General features: G+C 42.6%; 1 protein-coding gene across 3 annotated transcripts in view; it reads right to left on the bottom strand.

Annotated features, from left to right (window-relative positions):
* fig4a (FIG4 phosphoinositide 5-phosphatase a) overlaps positions 1-19,859 on the bottom strand; it is a 111,063-nt gene that overhangs the window by 73,684 nt on the left and 17,520 nt on the right. For all 3 annotated transcript variants that reach the window (XM_085997793.1, XM_085997794.1, XM_085997795.1), the window contains 5 exons: positions 18,982-19,105; positions 13,865-14,021; positions 8,208-8,258; positions 5,832-5,983; positions 4,207-4,341 (listed from right to left, as the gene is read on the bottom strand). In XM_085997793.1, the coding sequence (XP_085853919.1) occupies positions 4,207-4,341; positions 5,832-5,983; positions 8,208-8,258; positions 13,865-14,021; positions 18,982-19,105 (619 nt within the window). The remainder of the gene's footprint in view (positions 1-4,206; positions 4,342-5,831; positions 5,984-8,207; positions 8,259-13,864; positions 14,022-18,981; positions 19,106-19,859) is intronic.

Below are 19,859 nucleotides of genomic sequence, written 5' to 3'. Positions count from 1 at the left end.
TCCGCCATCTCCAACGTGATCCCACCACCAAACGCATCTTCCCCTCACCTCCCCTTTCAGCATTCCAAAGGGACCGCTCCCTCCACGACACCCTGGTCCACTCCTCAATCACCACCAACAGCCCTTCCCTTGGCACCTTCCCGTGCAAGCGCAGGAGATGCAACACCTGCCCTTTTACTTCCTCCCTTCCCACTGTCCCAAGGCCCCAAACACCCCTTCCAGGTGAAACAGTGATTTACTTGTACTTCTTCCAATTTAGTATACTGTATTCGCTGCTAACAATGCGGTCTCCTCGACATTGGGGAGACCAAACGCAGATTGGGCGACCGCTTTGCAGAACACCTCCGTTTAGTCCGTAATGGTGACCCTGAGCTTCTGGTCGCCTGTCACTTTAATTCTCCGCTTCACTCCCACTCTGATCTCTCTGTCCTCGGCCTCTTACATTGTTCCAATAAAGCTCAACGCAAGCTCGAGAAACAGCACCTCATCTTGCGAGCCTTCTGGACTCAACATTGAGTTCAATAACTTCAGGCTGTATGATTTTGCCATTCCCATTTGCAACATTTTATCTTTCCTGCCTTCTACCTTAGCACAGAATGTTCCTTCAATTCCTTCCTCCCCCCACCTCTGCACCTGCTTAATATCTGTTACATCTCCAGCTTTTTCCAGTTCTGATGAAGGGTCCCAGACCTGAAACGTTAACCCTGTTTCTCTCTCCACGGATGCTGCCTGGCCTGCTGAGTGTTTCCAGCATTTTCTGGTGTTATTATAAAACAGTATTGATTGCAAGTATGGAATGAAAGGGCAATTGACTCATTAAATCCACCCCCCCTCCCCACTGCTAATAGAAAAACTACGCAAGGTGCACATAGGAAAACAGGAGATTATTCAGTGACCTGAACAGCAAACAATAAGAACATGAAAAATTCCCATTTATTTAGCACCTTGGTCTTCCTCAGGATGGCCCAAAGTACTTCACAGCCAATTAATTACTTATTTCTGTAAAATGACTTTCCCTCAGTATTTCACTGAAATACCTCCTTGGATTATGTACTAAAGTTCTGGTGTGGGGCTTGACCCCAAGACTCAGACAAAAGTTCTACCATTGAGCAAGGCTGACTCAAACATTAAAGAGATCAAAGATATTAGAGAAATAAATAACATATGAATAGCTGGACCAGTGGGAGAAAACCTAATAAAAAAGAGATGAAAACCTATAAATCAGTGCTGCGATCTGCCAAAGAGGTTTGTGTTTTCTTTAATTTATCCTGGGATGTGGACTTTGCTGGCAAGGCCGGCATTTATTGCCCATCACCAGTTGTCGAGAAGGTGGCAGTGAGCCGCCACCTAGAACTGCAACGTGTGGATTCTTTGTAGCAGTTTGATACAACTGAGTGGCTTGCTAGGCACCTTCAGAGTGCAGTTAAGAATCAACCGCATTGATGTGGGACGAGAGTCACATATAGGGCAGAGTGGGTAGAGGACAGATTTCCTAAAAAATGACAGTGAAGCAGTTGGGTTTTTCTAGCAATCGGACAGCTTCATGATCACTTCTCCTGATACCAGCTATTTATTTCCAGATTTTTAAAAAACAGAATTCAAAATTCTCAAACTGCCATGGCAGGATTTGAATTCATGTAGTTTATATAGCTGCTATGCTGGAAGGTTCCCATGGCTACACAACAATCTAGTTGCATTCAGGTGTATAGATGCTGAAGGTCGGTAAAACTGAAGTGTTTAATTTCTGCTAGTCTTCATCTGAATCTTCGGGGGGGGGGGGGGGGAGAGAAGGGGGTAGGGGGTTGGGTAATTCAATGCAAGTTATTATAGCTTCATTTAGAGACATTAAGGTAGCACTAAATTCTTTTGATAGGCATCCATATAGAGTCTCACTGGAGGCATGTCTGAATTTAATTTAAAATTATTTGTTTACATCAAAATTCTCCATACCTCTAAAATCGTGAAATATTTGGAGCAGAACTTTATTTCAATTAAATGCAGTCAAATGCTGTGAACCTGCCTAGATTTTTTTTTTAAATTTCAAAATACTGTAATTTTTTTGACCTTTCTCAATATACAAAGCACCTTGAAGATTGAGTTAGTTTTAAACTCGGAGCAAAATATAACATTGGTGCTCATGCCCCAGACTGTACATATTTAAAATGTCATCGTACCAATGAATTATACAGATTGTAAATAACTAATCTGGAGAGCTGGAGGAAGAGGAGAGTGCGGGTGTTACTTACATTTATAGATCGTTCTTGGATGTTCTGAGCATGTCCCAAAGTGCTTCACCGCCATTTATTATTTTTGAAATGTATTTTCTGTTATGCAGGCAAAATTCGAGATGCGTCTTAGTATTTGTTTAGCCATTTTTCATAATAGCCTCACACTGGCCGGATACATACTTTTACTGACTAGTCAATGTTACCTAAACTTTATTTTTCCATTTTTGTCAATGACACCCACTTCTGCACGTGGTTTTATGTTTCCAAATCCGATGTGCATTGCTTTACATTTATCCCCAATAAAATTCATCTGTCTTTCTGTGGCTCAACTTAATTGGTTCAGTCCCCTCTGACTGCTACAAAGCCATCTAGTTACCTAGGTACACAGATTAATGTAATGCAAGATTTGATGATGTGAAATACCATCCTTTAGTTCATTTGAGTAATGTAAACAGTAGGCATCTATAATAGACAGATCTCTGCTGAATTCCACTGGTCCTCACAGAGCCAATGACACACATCAGCATATTATGTTTCCTATTACAAAACCAATATTCAGATAGGCTACTTAATTTATCTCTAATTACATGGACCATAACTTTATTTTGTGGAATTCTCCAATTAGATCCAATGGATCAGTCACCTACTGATTTGGTTAATGATTCCAATACTTCTACTGTTACATAACCCATTCGTTCTAAACCTTGCTACTTCGCCTGAATACCTCTGGGTTCTTTAGACAAAATTTGATAGCATCCCATGAAGTATTCTCTAGCATTTTCCCCCACTAGTGAAATTAGGCTAACTGGGCTAAGCACATCTCTCTCTCTCTTCCGCTCCTGCCCCCAACTGTTTTAGGTTCTATTTATTCTTCATAGAACTAAGGAGTTTTTCACCCATAACGATAGGGAAGTCTGGCTATGAAACTGCTTTATGAATACGTAACCTACAAGGCTATGGACCAAGAGCTGGAAAGTGGGATTAGGCTGGATAGCTCTTTTTATGGCCGGCACAGACACAATGGGCTGGATTTTCCCAGCCCTGAGGAGGCGGGTCTGCTGGGAAAATTTGAGAGCGCGTCCCAATCCCGCCTCCAAACCATCTTCCTGGGAGGCGGGTCCCCGATTCGCGCAGGGACCCGTCTCCTCATGGCGGGAAGGGGATTAGAGCCAATTAACTGCCAGTTAACAGGCAGTTTAGAGACTTTTCCCCCCTATTTTCACTCTGCTGATGCGGGCTTCCCAACAGCGGGAAACCCCGCCAGGGTCAGCGAGGCAAGCTGTGGGTCTGCTGCAATGTAAGTGTGCAAATGACAGCTGCAGAGGTAGTGTGATGGGTGCAATTGTGCACAGGTAAGTATGGCAGGTGAGAGAATGTAGTGAGAATTTTTTTTATTCTGCTTATATGTATCTGCAGGTGACAAGATTTAATGTTTCTGTGAAGCCTCATCTGATCGAGAGAATTGACAGATGGCTTCTGCAATCTCACATGCAGTTGCCATCTGTTTTCTCCCAAGGAGAGAGTCATTGGTGAGCCTGGGTGCAAGGGCTCACCTTTGGACAGTGACTGTCAGTGTTTGACAGCACCTCAATGCTGTCAAACACTGACAATTCATCAGTCAAAAAATTATGGGGCCTGTCCCTTTAAGAAAACCAGCAGATGAAGCGTCATGCACCGATGTCATCTGACACCGGCTTTCCCTTAATTGGCTGGCAAGCCCGCAGGGCGGGCTTAACAAGACCAATCAGGGCAAAATAGCGTTTGTTCATCAGACGTTACTGGGGGCAGGACTAGAACCCAGAAGGCAACAGTCCTGCCCCCAAGTCATCTCGGCTGGCAAAATCCAGCCAAAGGGCCGAAAGACCTTATTTTATGCCATAAATTTCATGATTCAATAATAGGTCACAACAGAAGGGATAATATTTAAAATTTAAAAATATTTTATCATATAAAAATGGAATATATTAGAAAAGGATACTTGATTGACCACAGAATCCATGAATAATATACAACAACCAGTTATGGTGGACAGTAGCTTTGACTATTTCCAAGATGTAACCATTCCAAGCATATTTGAGGTAGGGCTCATTCTGAATGCCATAGTAACCATGAGCTGAAAATTATAAATATTTTATCACCGTAAACAGTTAAACATAAAATGAGTAATAATCATGAAATAGTATATGTTTCCAGCTAATCACTGTGGTATTGCTCATGGACAATCTGGCATCTGAACAATGGTTCTGATGTTTAATGTGTTCTCATTCTGATTTGGAAAACATAGCACAGCAGGGGATGGAGCAGCGCAGAATTTTAAAGTACTGGTCCCGAACGTGGTATGGCTTTCCTTCAGGTAACTAGTGAGTTTATTTTATCCTTCAGGTAACTAGTGAGTTTATTTTATTTTATTTTTTAAAGTAGTAAAGAACATCAATATATCCAGTACAGTTACAGGCCAACAATTTCCATTACAGTTACTAAGAAAACAAACTTGCATTTGTATAGCATCTCAATTTATCCAATTGAGATTCCAAACCTTTTAACTTAGAACAAATTATATTGTGCAATTACGGTTTTGAGGGCGAATGCAACATCCATTTTTCACACAAGGTGCCACAAACAGCAACAAGATGAATGACCAAGGTAGTCAGTTTTTGGTGGTAGTGCTCGAGGAGAGAACATTGGCCTAGACAGGGGCAGATCAGTGGCAGATGAAGTTTAATTGGACAAGTGAAAATTACTGCACACATGATAGAAACAATGGATGATAAAAATACTCCATGAATGCAGGTTACATAGCTGAGGATGAAGTTAAGAAGGCTAGAGAGTAGACTTAATGCTGAAGATGACAAGGGGAGGCAGGTTGAAATTTGTAAATTTCTTTCAGAGAATGGGTAGAGTAATGGACGTGAAAATGCTGGAATAATTTAAGAGGCAGTTGGATGCCATGATTTTTTGGGAGTGGGGGGGGCGGGGGGGGGAAAGGAAAAGAAACAGAACCTTAGCATCTTTCTGGATGCACTATTCTGAAATGCAGCAGGCAAATGATCAGTTCCCAGCTCTGTGCCCACACTGCTCTATAAGGTTTACTTGAGATGCAACAACAGAGCGAGGCAACAGTGCTCTTCCCTCCAAAACATCTAGCTTCTACTCTGAGCTCCCCCAGGAAGTTCTGACTCAAAACAATGAGCTTAATTACAAAGGGCCAGATTTCAATGACATCACTTTTGCAACACAAATTTTAAAACAAACATTTTAAAGCCTCACACCTACATTTTGTGTGAAAAAAAGGATTTGTTTTTATAGTGTCATTCTTCATTAAAAATAGTCTTAATTTAAAATTGTTCACTTTGATCTGGTGGGGACTCTGTGCATCACAGTGAGCATTTTTCAGCTATTTTGAATGTGAACATGCAATTAAATCTGGAAGAGTAATTAGTCTAATTTATGTTCTTATTAACCTACTCTGCAATATGAAAAAGGGCAATTGCACAGTAATCACAGAAGAAAAGGGGCAGGCAACCATCCATATATCTTTCTACTGTCCAACCTATATTATCCTTCAATAAACTACCTGCATCTATCACAACATTTAACGCTCACCACTTCCAGCCTGTGTAGCGACACCCTCGTCCTCAAAGATGTCGAAGCTCTCCTGCCGACCATGCCCAATGGTATCACTTTTTAATCCCTCACTAGGCATTTTCAACACTGTCAGATTGAACTGAAGGGAATGAGTCAGATCATAGCTGTAGCTATAGAAAAGAAATAAAACATTATTTTTCTTCATAGACAAAAAGTACATCTACGCAACATTGGAAAAAAAATGGTTGCAGTTTTTCTTTAAAAGAACTGGAAAAAAACACCCATTTCCTTCAATCTTCAAATAGAAGCATATCTCACATACCACAGAAATAACTCCATATTGCCAAAGGAGAGAATACAGGCAGTTTCTTCCAGCAGTTTTTAAATGTTGGAATGAACAGTGGCCATGTGACTCTGCCTTTATCCAGCATAAAACTTGCTCTTCATCAGGCTAAGCAGTTTCTTTTTGCAAGATGTAACTATACACATTCTTATGTAGTCTTGCAAAGGATTGGGTGGATATTTGCATTCAAGCAATGAAGACAATCCCATAGGGCAGGTAACTAAAACTTTCTTCATTACAGTGTCCTCTCTATGCTGACACAGCACGGCCCAGTAGTACAAAAGGACAAGTTCATGATTTTCACAAAATATCTAAAAATTAATTAATAGAGCAAATTGCTGATCACCATTGGCTGCTAAATCTAAACACACCAGAATTTGGTAAAAATGAGGGTCACCCAGAAATGGTAGCCTTTAATAATGTTGTCTAAAGATGACCTTCAAAGACTTGGTCCAAGGTATAGAAGTAGAGCATGGGGAATGGCTTACAGTGAAGGTCACATCTGACATGTTATTTTACTAACTCCTGCCTGGAAATAGCAGATCTAAAAAAGAAAGGGTTGCCTGATCTTGCAAATACACTTTGTTCTGCCCAAGATTTAGATCAAAACTCTTTTGGCATCTATGTGATTAAAACCTACGTTACACTCATAGGGGGATGGAGAGAAAAGTGGAATGATAACATCTAATTAAATTCTCACATATCTATGGTAGAAATTTAGAATCAGGTCTGTGGATATGATTAGATAGAGAAAGCAGTCAGTCCAATCTGATAATCATAAGTGATTACTGATCTAGGCTGTGGTAACTAACAAAAATATGAATTCCTATTGGTCAAAGTAGATTGACCCAATGAAACCACCAGAGCAAAACTCTCCAGAGCTGATGCTTTTGCGCTCGAGGCTACTCTGGCCTAAAAAGCATCAAATGCCCATGTGGATGAACCAGTTAAGGGAAAGGGAGACCCAGTCCATGTACTCAGTGTCCACAGCCTCCTCAGTCTCCTCCTAGAAATGGTTCCTGTTCCCACAATAAGTGGCTTCGGTCACGGATAGAACAAATTATATTGTTAGATACAAGGATGCGAATTCCTCAAAAGGATATTTATGCAAGAGAAAAAGTAATTACTGAGGGGATAGTTAGCAATAAAGTATTCAGCACTTCTAGGATCCAATTCATTTCTAATGTGGATGAGGTACTACTCTCTCTGGCACTTGGATCTATTAATGAAGTGAGGGATGAGAAAAGAGAGATGATGAAAAGGGGTTAAAGGCTATTCATTATTCATTGTTGGGGCTTAAACAAGCTTTAAAAAAGAAAGAGAAACACTAACAATTTGGGTTTAGTACCAACACTAGTTCTATCCAATTATTTGTCAAAGAACATTTGGAAAGAATTGGCTAGAGGGCATCACGACCACCTGCAAGACAACAATGTCAATAAAGATGATCGACCAAAAGCTAAGTAGCAACCATCCACGACCAGCCAGCATGGAAGCTGATCTAGTGTTGCACTAGGAGGCCCTGTACACTTGTCCAGTACCAAGATCATTGATTTTACATTCCAAGGGGGGTCAAATCTTTCAGGTACCAGTTTTTCACTCCTATAGGACTTGGTTAGTGTCAAAAGGCTACCAGCTAACTTATCTGACTCCTGTAGCATCATTCCATATCTTCTCCACAGTTCCAGCCATTAGAAGCTGGAAGGTTAAGGCCTATCCAACACACGTCCATTTCATGCTTGATAGACAATCATCACAGTCATTTGTCATAATGCACCTATTACCACAACTACCAAATTTATTTATTTTCCCCACATCAGAAGCAACAGCATTTCTAAGGCAAACTGCTATTAAAAAAATCAAGCTGGACAAAGTGCACCACACACAACTCTCTGACCACAAACAACGGCAGGAGGAATAAAAAAAATGCCAACAGGAAAACCAATTGTGTTCTGGCCCAGGAGAGATGCATTTATATAGAGGAAGGAACTATGGAGATATTACAAATATTAATTTAACCATGGAAATCACAAATATAAGCAATGGCTTACCTAAAATAAAAATTGCTGGAAAGATCCACACTCTGGAAAATTCTCACATACCTAGAAAAGAAAAATGTATTTAATATCTAATTTTACTGCTCTTGTAGTTGAACATTCAGAGACAGCAACGAAAAAGAAGCAGAAGAATATTCCTAACGGATCAGCTGAAGTGATTTTCCTATCAGTAACATTAATGTCCTTGATAGTTTAAAAAGAACACCATTAAATGCCCAGATACGATATACACGGAGGGTGCTATGCAAAACTAGAAATCAAATCTGTTTATTGCTTATAGTCATCATAGGGAAAGTCAATGAATAACAATAACAAAAACTTGCATTTATATAGCACCTTTAAAAGTAGTAAAACATCCCAAGGCGCTTCACAGGAGCATTAAAAGACAAAAGAATTTGACACTGGCCCACAAAAGGATAAATTAGGGCAGGTGACCAAAAGCTTGGTCAAAGAGGTAGGTTTTAAGGAGCATCTTAAAGGTGGAAAGAGAGGTAGCGAGGCGGAGAGGTTTAGGCAGGGAATTCCAGAGCTTAGGGCCTAGGCAACAGAAGGCATGGCCACCAATGGTTGAGCGATTATAATCAGGGATGTTCAAGAAAGCAGAATTAGAGTAGCGCAGATATTTCGGGGGGTTGTAGGGCTGAAGAAGATTACAGAGATAGGAAGGGGCGAGGTCATGGAGGGATTTGAAAACAAGGATGAGAATTTTGAAATCGAGGCACTGCTTAACCGGGAGCCAATGTAGGTCTGCGAGCACAGGAGTGATGGGCGAACGGGACTTGGTGCGAGTTAGGACACGGGCAGCCGAGTTTTGGATGACCTCAAGTTTACGTAAGGTACAATGTGGGAGGGCAGCCAGGAGTGCGTTGGAATAGTCAAGTCTGGAGGTAACAAAGGCATGGATGAGGGTTACAGCAGCGGATGAGCTGAGGCAAGGGCAGAGATGGGCGATGTTAGAGGTGGAAATAGGCGGTATTAGTTATGATGTGGATTTGTGGTCGGAAGCTCATTTCAGGGTCAAATATGACACCAAGGTTGTGAACAGTGTGGTTCAGCCTCAGGCAGATGTTAGGGAGAGGGATGAGTCAGTGGCTAGGGAACGGAGTTTGCGGCGGGGACCCAAAACAATGGATTCGGTCTTCACAATATTTAATTGGAGAAAATTTCTGCTCATCCAGAACTGGATGTCGGACAAGTAGTGACAATTTAGAGACCGTGGAGGGGTCGAGAGAAGTGGTGGTGAGGTAGAGCTGGGTGTCGTCAGCGTACATGTGGAAACTGACACTGTGTCTTCGGATGATGTCGCCAAGGGGCAGCATGTAGATGACAAATAGGAGGGGGGCCAAGGATAGATCATTGGGGGACAGCAGAGGTAACGATGCGGGAGCAGGAAGAGAAGCCGTTGCAGGTGATTCTCTGGCTACGATTAGATAGATAAGAATGGAACCAGGCAAGTGCAGTCCCACCCAGCTGGATGATGTGGAGAGGCGTTGGAGAAGGAAGGAGTGGTCAACCGTGTCAAAGGCTGCAGACAAGTCAAGAAGGATAGTTTACTTTTGTCACAGTCAAAAGAATAATGGGGAGTTCCAACCGGATTGGGAACAAGCCTACATGAAACTTACTTTTAAGAAAGGCAATAAAACAAACGAAAGTAACTCGATTCATTTGTCTCACGAGTAGTTGGCAACGTAGTGGAATGGATCATTAGGAATAATATTTGGAGCAGGGGACAATACAGAGATATGCGGAGAAAGCTAGGCAGTGGGATCTGTTTTCAAGTATCTTGCACAATGCTGGCCAGCCACAATGGGTCAAACGGCCTCCTGAGCTGTAAACTCCTCTGGAACAAACAAGGATATTTTTTTTTAAATAAAAAGACTTGGTACTAACAGTGATCTAGAAGGGGGCAGATCCTGTCTGACAAAACTCCTTGACTTTTTTCTGAGGAAGTGACATTACAAGCAGACATTGGAAAGCCACATGATATAGTATACCTATACCTCCTTCATCTGCTGTGAGCAGCTATGCTACTTATTCCAGAAAGCCTATGAAAAAGTTTCACATGAAAGTCTGCAATACAAGCTTAAAGCAGTAGATATCCCAGGGGAAAGTTGGGAGCCGGATAAGGAATTGGCTGTAAAAAAGTTACAGCGAGTACTATAGAGAGAGAGAGAGAGAGAGAGAGAGAGAGAGAGTCAGAAGAGTAGAGGACCCGTGCTTTCATGCAGGACAGAGCTGAAGGAGATTGCAAAGGTAGAGTCGGAGAAAAAGACAATGGATTTGTAAAAGAGGATGAAGATTTTAAATTCAATGCATTGGGGATACAGAGAGCCAAATGAAGGATGGCAAGGACAAAAATGAAATTGTAGCTCGACTTAGTATGAAATAAGATGCGAACAGTGGCGGTAATGGCCCGGATTTTACAGGGACTATGAGTACGTGCTCCACAAGTTCCGGGTTTCCACATGCGCGAAAACCCGGAACTTGCGATGTCAAGTTTCAGCAGCAAATGGACATTCGCTGGCAGAGAGTTGGGCTATTTGCTCAACTACTGCCTGGCAAATGCCCACGAAACTCTTACGCCTGGTAAAAGCAGGTGTAGGGCCTGCTGTTACCAGCTTATGGGTTTAAATAAATATATATATTTTAAAATTTTAAATCAATTAATATTCAATATACAAAAATCTTTAAAATTAATTTAGGTTATTTTTGGCCCCTTTTAAAAATGTTTAAATTTATTTTTCAAAAAATTTAATTTGTTTTAAATGTTTAATTAAGTTGTATTATTAATTTCATAGAATGGTTACAGCACAGGAGACGACCATTCGGCCCGTTGAGCCCGTGCCAGCTCTCTGCAAGAGCACTTCAGCTGGTTCTACTCCCCCGCCCTTTACTCGTAGCCTTGCAAATTTTTTCCATCAGGTACTTATCCAATTCCCTTTTGAAAGCCACGACTGACTCTGCCCCCACCACCCTTTCAAGCAGTGCACCAGACCCTAACCACTTGCTGTGTAAAAGTTTTTCCTCGTGTCACCTTTGGTTCTTCTGCCTTAAATCTGTGTCCTCTGGTTCTTGATCCTTCCACCAATGGGAACAGTTTCCCTCTATCTACTCTGTCTAGACCCCTCATGATTTTGAGCACTTCTATCAAATCTCCTCTCAATCTTCTCTGCTCCAAGGAGAACAACCCCAGCTTCTCCAGTCTGTCCACATAGCTGAAGGCCCTCATCCCTGGAATCATTCTCGTAAATCTTTTCTGCACCCTCTAAGGCCTTCTCATCCTTCCTAAAGTGCGGTGCCCAGAATTGGACACAATACTTCAGTTGAGTCCGAACCACAGTTTTATAAAGGTTCATCATAACTTCCTTGCTTTTGTACTCTATGCCTCTATTTATGAAGCACAGGATCCCGTATGCTTTTTTAACCACTGCCCCGCCAACTTCAACCATTTGTGCACATATACCCCCCAGGTCTCTCTGTTCGTGCACCCACTTTAGAATTGTATCCTTTAGTTTATATTGCCTCTCCTCATTCTTCCTACCAAAATGTATCACTTCGCACTTTGCTGCGTTAAATTTCATCAGCCACGTGTCTGCCCATTCCACCAGCCGGTCTATGTCTTCTTGAAGTCTATCACTATCCTCCTCACCTGTTCACTATACTTCCAAGTTTTGTGTCATCTGCAAATTTTGAAATTGTGCTCTGTACACCCAAGTCTAAGTCATTAATATATACAGGAAACTGTGTGCTATCCGGCACCGACGGGACCGAGCTGTTGCCGTTCCCTCAAAACTGCCGGACACACCAGCGCTGATGTTGAAGCATACAGAGATTTTCAGCTCCGTGTGAATCAACAAACCCTGTTGCTTAGCAACAGCTTCTAAACAGTCGGCAAGCGTCTCTGTAGCGTCTCTAGCTGAAGCTGTTGCTTAGCTACAGACCTTGCAGAGCTTGACTGTTGAGAAAAAAGCAACGAGAAGAAAAAAAACCTAACGAAATGGCTCCTGATTTTTGCCGGTGGCTCGAGCTTGCCGGACATTTAGCCTCCGGATAACACAAAGTTTCCTGTATCAAGAAAAGCAGTGGTCCTAGTACCAACCCCTACAGTATACCTTCCTCCAGTCCATAAAACAACCGTTCACCACTACTCTGTTTCCTGTCACTTAGCCAATTTCGTATCAATGCTGCCATGGGCTTCAACTTTGCTGGCAAACCTATTATATGGCACTTTATCAAACGCCTTTTGGAAGTCCATGTACACCACATCAACTGCATTGCCCTCATCAACCTCACTGCCCTCATCTTTGTTATTTCATCAAAAAACTCACTTTTATTTTAAACATGTGGGGATTTATTTTTATTTAGGCTGCGTGAAAGTGTGTTTTTTATGTCATTCGTAATATGCTTATGGGAATTCCGTACGTAAATGGAATACCCATAAGCATAATGGGAATCCCCCTTTAAAATTGGTTGGGCCGGCCCACGTGATCCCAGGAACACTTGCGAATTGCATGCGCCCCTGGGATGCGTGGGTACGCCTGCCATTATTTGAATGGCAATAGATTGGGAGAAGGGGAAGTGCAAAGAGACCTGGGGGTTCTTGTGCACCAGTCGCTGAAGGTAAGCATGCAGGTGCAGCAAGCGGATAAGAAGGCAAATGGTATGTTGACCTTCGTAGCAAGAGGGTTCAAGTAAATGAACAAGGATGTCTTGCTGCAGTTGTACAGGGCCTTGGTGAGACCGCACCTTGAGTATGGTGTGCAGTTTTGGTCACCTTACCTGAGGAAGGACGTTCTTGCCATGGAGGGAGTGCAGCGAAGATTCACCAGGCTGATACCTGGGATGGCAGGAATGACGTACGAGGAGAGATTGTGTCAATTGGGCTTATACTCACTGGAGTTTAGAAGATTGAGAGGGGATCTCATCGAAACCTATAAAATTCTGTCAGGCCTGGACAGACTAGATGCAGGAAGGATGTTTCTGATGGCCGGGGAGTCCAGAACCAGGGGTCATAGTCTAAGGATAAGGGGTAAGCCATTTAGGACTGAAATGAGGAGGAATTTCTTCACCCAGAGAGTGGTGAACCTGTGGAATTCTCTGCCACAGAGGGCGGTGGAGGCCAGTTCATTAAATATATTCAAGAAAGAGTTGGATATATTTCTTGAGGCTAAAGGGATATGGGGAGAAGGCAGGGACAGGGTACTGAATTTGGATGATCAGCCATGATCTCATTGAATGGCGGAGCAGGCTCGAAGGGCCGAATGGCCTACTCCTGCTCCTATCTTCTATGTTTCTATGCAGGCCCAGGACTGTAAGCGTCCAAAGATACGGAGGCATCAGGTAGGTGCGTACTTTTCTTGCGGATCGGAGGAATTCGCCCGCGGGAAGCTTCCGACCACAATTTCAGGTCCACGATAAGGAGGTTGAGGAATTAAGGCTGGAGGTGTAAAAGTCAGGCGTGAGTTTCCATGCAGTGGTTAAGACAAGAAAAGGGCTAAAGGCGGTAAAAACAGTAGTCTTGGTGATGAATAGGATATAGGGTTTTAAGTTAGTGCGAGTCAGTGATTAGGTTAACTGCAGAATTGTTTCACGTCTGTTGTATTGTAGATCAAAAACTTGTACTTGTCCTAAATTGTTTGGTGCTCACTTACCTGGCTTCATCTGGATGGGCAATTCGAACTGAGTCATTTGGAATGTAGACAATGTTGGTGTCTTCTATTTTATAAATTGAATGGCCCCCAATATCTGCAACTTTTCTTCTTTTAGTTATTAATACAATATAATATCCTTCTAAAAATCTGACAAATCCTGTGAGGAAAATATGAATCATTAGCCTACAATGTAAATACAGCTTTGTATCATAACAAAAATCAAATCATGTAAAAGACATATTTATCGCATCTTAGTCTAAATAAAAATTCTTGATGGCTCAGTGGATAAAAACATGGCATTGGAAAACAGTGACAGGATCGGACAAAGTCAACATGGATTTACAAAAGGTAAATTGTGCTTGACTACTGGAATTTTTTGAGGATGTAACTGGTGGAATAGATGAGGGAGAACCAATGGATGTGGTGTATTTAGACTTTCAGAAGGCTTTTGATAAGGTCCCGCACAAGAGATTAGCATGTAAAGTTAAAGCACATGGGATTGGGGGTAAGGTACTGACTTGGATAGAGAACTGGTTGGCAGACAGGAAGCAAAGAGTTGGAATAAACTGCTCTTTTTCCGAGTGGCAGGCAGTGACTAGTGGGGTACCGCAGGGATCGGTGCTAGGACCCCAGCTATTCACAATATATATTAATGATCTAGACGAGGGAACTAGATGTAATATCTCCAAGTTTGCAGACGACACAAAGCTGAGTGGGCGTGTGTGCCGTGAGGAGGATGCTGAGAAACTCCAGTATGATTTTGGACAGGTTGGGTGATTGGGCAGATGCAGTATAATGTGGATAAGTGTGAGGTTATCCTCTTTGGTGGCAAAAACAGGAAGGCAGATTATCTGAACAGCAATCGATTGGGAAAAGGGGAAGTGCAACGAGTCCTGGGTGTCCTTGTGCATCAGTCGCTGAAGTCAAGCATGCAGGTGCAGCAGGCGGTTAAGAAGGCAAATGGTATGTTGGCCTTCATAGCGAGAGGATTCGAGTACAGGAGCAAGGATGTCTTGCTGCAGTTGTACAGGGCCTTGGTGAGACCACACCTTGAGTATTGTGTGCAGTTTTGGTCACCTTATCTGAGGAAGGATGTTCTTGCCATGGAGGGAGTGCAGCGAAGATTCACCAGACTGATACCTGGGATGGCAGGAATGACATATGAGGAGAGATTGGGTCGATTGGGCTTATATTTGCTGGAGTTTAGAAGAATGAGAGGGGATCTCATTGAAACTTATAAAATTCTAACAGGTTCTCCCTCATCTATTCTACCAGTTACATCCTCAAAAAATTCCAGTAGATTAGTCAGACTAGATGCAGGAAGAATGTTCCCGATGGCGTTGGAGTCCAGAACCAGGGGTCACAGTCTAAGGATACAGGGCAAGCCATTTAGGACAGAGATGAGGAGGAATTTCTTCACCTATAGAATTCTCTGCCACAGAAGGCAGCTGAGGCCAATTCATTAAATATATTCAAGGAGTTAGATATATTTCTTAAGGCTAAAGGGATCAAGGGATATGGGGAGAAAGCAGGGACAGGGTACTGAATTTGGATGATCAGCCATGATCTCATTAAATGGCGGAGCAGGCTCGAGGGGCCGAATGGCCTACGCCTGCTCCTATCTTCTATGTTTCTATGGATGGTATTGAACCATAGAGGAGGATCACACATCCATTCTCTCATCTGTGCCAAGTTACCCGATTTCAGAAAGGACATTGGTTCAAGTAAAACAATTAGCCTAACTATCCCTGGGATTGGTGGGTGGGAAGAGGAGAAAGAAAGGTAATGGATAGGGGCCGGGAAGTGGAAAGAAAATAAATGGAAGTGCACAGAATTGGAAGTAATCTTGCGACATGGGTTAGAAATTGGTTGGGAGGTAGGAGACAGAGTAGGGATAAGGAAACATACTCTAATTGGCAGGCAGGATGTGATAAGTAGAGTTCTCCAGGGATCTGTACTGGGGCCTCAGCTTTTCACCACATATCAATGACTTGGATGAAGGAATAGATTGTTGTATATCCTAGTTTGCAGATGACACTAAGTTAGTTAGGAGGCACAGTAAGTTGTGCAGGCAGGAAGTTACAAAAGGACATACAGATTAAATGGATGGGCAAAACTATAGCGAATGGAGTTCAATGTGAGGTCACCCACTTTGGATCTAAGAAAGACAAATCTGACTATTTTCTTAATGGTGAGAAGCTAGAAACTGTGGAGGAACAAATAGATTTGGGTGCCCATGTACACAAATCACTAAAAGCTAGGGATTGGTACAAAAAGGCTAATAGGATGTTGGCCTTTATTTAAAGGGAACTGGAATACAAAAGGGGATAAAGTTATGTTACAGTTGTACAGACGTGGTCAGATCCCATCTGGAGTACTGCGTTCAGTTTTGGGCACCACACCTCAGGAAGGATATATTGGCCTTGGATGGGGTACAGCACAGACTGGGATGCTGGGTCAATTGAAATTTTCAAGAGAGGTTGGTAGATTTTTGTTCAGTAGAGGTATCAAGGGTTATGGATCAAAGGCGGGTAAATTGGAGTTTCATCCAAGGTCAAATCAACTATGATCTGATTGAATGGGGGGGGGAGGGGGGGAGAACCATGCTCAAGGGGCTGAATGGCCTACTCCTATGTAATATCGTGGTTAGTAACTACCATCCAGACACTTCTGTACGTAGGCATCGGATAAGGGTACACCTGTGGTGCCTGCCATAGTTAAACAGCCTCATGCAGAATTATCACTTTGGTAAGGTACCAAGGGTAGCACTACAACTTACTGGCTTCAGGAGAGGAAGGGAGAAGAAAAATAGCATGGTCTGGTTTTATATTACAGGAAACTTTGTGTTATCCGGAGGCTAAGTGTCCAGCAAGCTCGAGCCACCGGCAAAAATCAGGAGCCATTTTGTTAGGTTTTTTTTCTTCTTGTGGTTTTTTTTTTCCCCCCCAACAGTCAGGCTCTGGAAAGTCTCTCTGAAGCTGTTGCTAAGCTACAGAGACGCTTCCAAGGTACGGGCCAACTGTTTAGAAGCTGTTGCTAAGCAAGTGTTTGTTGTCAGATACGGAGATGAAAAGTTCCGTATGCTTCAACATTAACGCTGGTGTGTCCGGCAGTTTTGAGGGAACGGCAACAGCTCGGTCCCGTCGGTGCCGGATAGCACAAAGTTTCCTGTACATAGGATATATGGCACAGAAACAGGCCATTTGGCCCAACCAGTCCATGCTGGCGTTTATGCTCCACACGAGCCTCCTCCCGTCTTTCCTCATCTAAATATGTCAGCATAACCCTCTATTCCCTTTCCCTCATATGCTTGTCTAGCCTCCCCTTAAATGCATCTATACTATTCGCTTCAACCACTCCCTGTGGTAGCGAGTTCCACATTCTCACCACTCTCTGGGTAAAGAAGTTTCTTCTGAATTCTCTATTAAGATTTCTTGGTGACTATCTTATATTGATGGCCTCTAGTTATGCTCTTTCCCACAAGTGTAAATATTCTCTGCATCCACTCTATCAAAACCTTTCATAATTTTAAAGACCTCAATTAGGTCACCCCTCAGCCTTCTTTTTTCAAGATAGAGACCCAGCCTGTTCATCCTTTCCTGATATGTACACCCTCACATCATCCTTGTAAACCTTCTCTGCACCCTCTTCAGTGCCTCTATATCCTTTTTATTATAATATGGCGACCAGAGCTGTATGCAGTACTCTTAAGTGTGGTCTAACCAAGGTTCGATACAGATTTAGCATAACTTCCCTACCTCTAGAAATAAATCCTAGTGCTTGTTTTTTTTTTATGGCCTTGCTTACTTGTCGCAATTTTTAGTGATTTGCGCATTTGTACTCCTAGATCACTTTGTTCCTCTACCCCACCCAGACTTGCACCCTCTAAGTGATAAGTGCCTTCCCTAGACTTCCTAACAAAATGGAATACCTCACATTTATCTGTGTTGAACTTCATTTGCCAATTATATGCCCATTCTGCAAGTTTATTAAAGTCCTCCTGTAACTTGTTGCAGTCTCCTCAGTATTGACTATCCCCCCCCCAATTTGGTGTCATCCACAAATTGTGTTTTTGATTCCCAAGTCTAAATCGTTAATGTAAATTGTGAACAGCAGTGGTCCCAGCACTGATCCTTGTGTGCCTGAAGCCAGCTAGCAATCCATTCTGCTACTTGTCCCCATACTCCGCATTCTCTGACTTTGTTCATCAGTCTATTATGGGTTACCTTATCGAAGGCCTTTTGAAAATCCAGATAAATTACATCTACTGCATTACCATTGTCTACTCTCTGTTATCTCTTCAAAAAATTCAATAAGGTTGGTCTAATACTTAGATACAATCACATAGGCTACGTTTACAATTATAAAATCCTGATGTGTTGAGCTTCCTGACCAACCAGTTCCAAGTGCGGTAGTATTTATTTGACTCTTGGGAGGCTACCTTAAGCTGCATTCAGGGAGTTGCAGTGCAGATTGCTATACTGCTGTATTATGGGAGATACAATCTGTTACCTCGTTGACGCTCTATTTAGCTGACAGGGCGGTAGCTTTGTGGAACCCCATATCTCAAGCTTCAGGCTTCTCAGAACAAGCTCTGATTAAAAAAAACTATTGTTGGGAAACAATTCAAGCTCACAAAAGGAATTGTTATGACATGTTTAATCATTTTCCTGTGAATTTCATTATTTTCCCTTCTGCTTCTTGCCACGAGTATCTAAATGACCATTTTTGATTGGTAGGCTGTGAACTTCGTAATTAGTAGTTTGTTCATGTCTGACAGTTGCTCCTTGGTATATCCCCAACATCACGGGTGATTTGCTGCTGTTTTATTGCTATGCAATCTGTGCCAATCAGATTCCAATGCAACAGTTTGTATATCAAGTGCAATGTCTGACGTCACAGACACAGCAGGTCGGTAAAAGAAATTATGCAAAAACCCTCATCATAAAACTTTGCCTAGCAATGCATATAGGGTTTCCAGCACAAGCATCAGTCTGCAGCACTTGGTCCACTGGCAACAGTCTTGCTGTTACTACAGTTCCGTAATCTCTTGAAAAATGGGATAGAAACTTTTCCAAGCAAGGCCGCCGTAGAAATGGCTTTTTGCAAATTCTTACCAACAATGCCAAAAGCGGATGCAGATCGTGAAAGCCCAGATAATCCCTTTTGCACCATCTTAGTTCGATTGCCAACATCAAGGCGACTCAAAAGTTCCTGAACTTCTTGCTGACTGTATACATGCTAAACCAAAATAAAATACAAGTATTTTAGAATCATAGGGGTAGAAATTAAATATCCTTCTGCCCATTTCATCATGGGCATAAATTGGGATCAACAATGCCAAATTTAGCAGTGGGAAGGCTCGCACTTGATTTGTACGAGCGCCCAGGCAGCTGCTAAATTTATCAGGGCCCTTTTTTTGTAGCCCTAGTGGCCGCCAGAGTGACCACAGGCACCATTACGATATGGAAAAGAGGGTTATGCACCATTTCAGGACTCATCGTCATCTGCCTGGAGTGAAGCAGGTGACGAGTTTGCGCCATTTAGCATTTTCTAGTCTACAAGTGGTCCTCAATGAAACTGCTGGAAGTAGCCACCAAAAAAAAATGTAGCCAGAAGGAACAGGAGTGCTTCTTCTGGCTCCATAGAGCTGCTGCGGGCAGCCACCGGTATGCACTCTAACCCGCCACCCCACACACCTCCGGACTTACCCAAGGGCTGCTGCAGGCAGAGGACCTAAATGCCATCCAGCCACATGGATGATCTGCCTCCAGAGGTGTGGCCTGATGCCAGCAGCTCGCCCCAATTATGACAATGAGGCCCGTGGACAATTTAAGACTATCCTTGGGCCTTCCAGTTCAGGAAGCAGGAAGTCAGCGATGTATCTGAAAACAGGCCATATTGAATTTAGCTCCCATAAAATATTAGGACACAGAAGGAGGCCATTAGGCTGATCATACCTGTATTAGCTTTCAAAGTCTAATTCCACATTAAA

The sequence above is a fragment of the Somniosus microcephalus genome, chromosome 9 (assembly GCF_052327205.1).
Source record: "Somniosus microcephalus isolate GS21.2 chromosome 9, FLI_Smic_1.0, whole genome shotgun sequence".
Taxonomy (NCBI): Eukaryota; Metazoa; Chordata; class Chondrichthyes; order Squaliformes; family Somniosidae; genus Somniosus; species Somniosus microcephalus.
The sequence above is the reverse complement of the archived record's forward strand: the minus strand, read 5'-3'. Positions and strand labels throughout refer to the sequence as shown.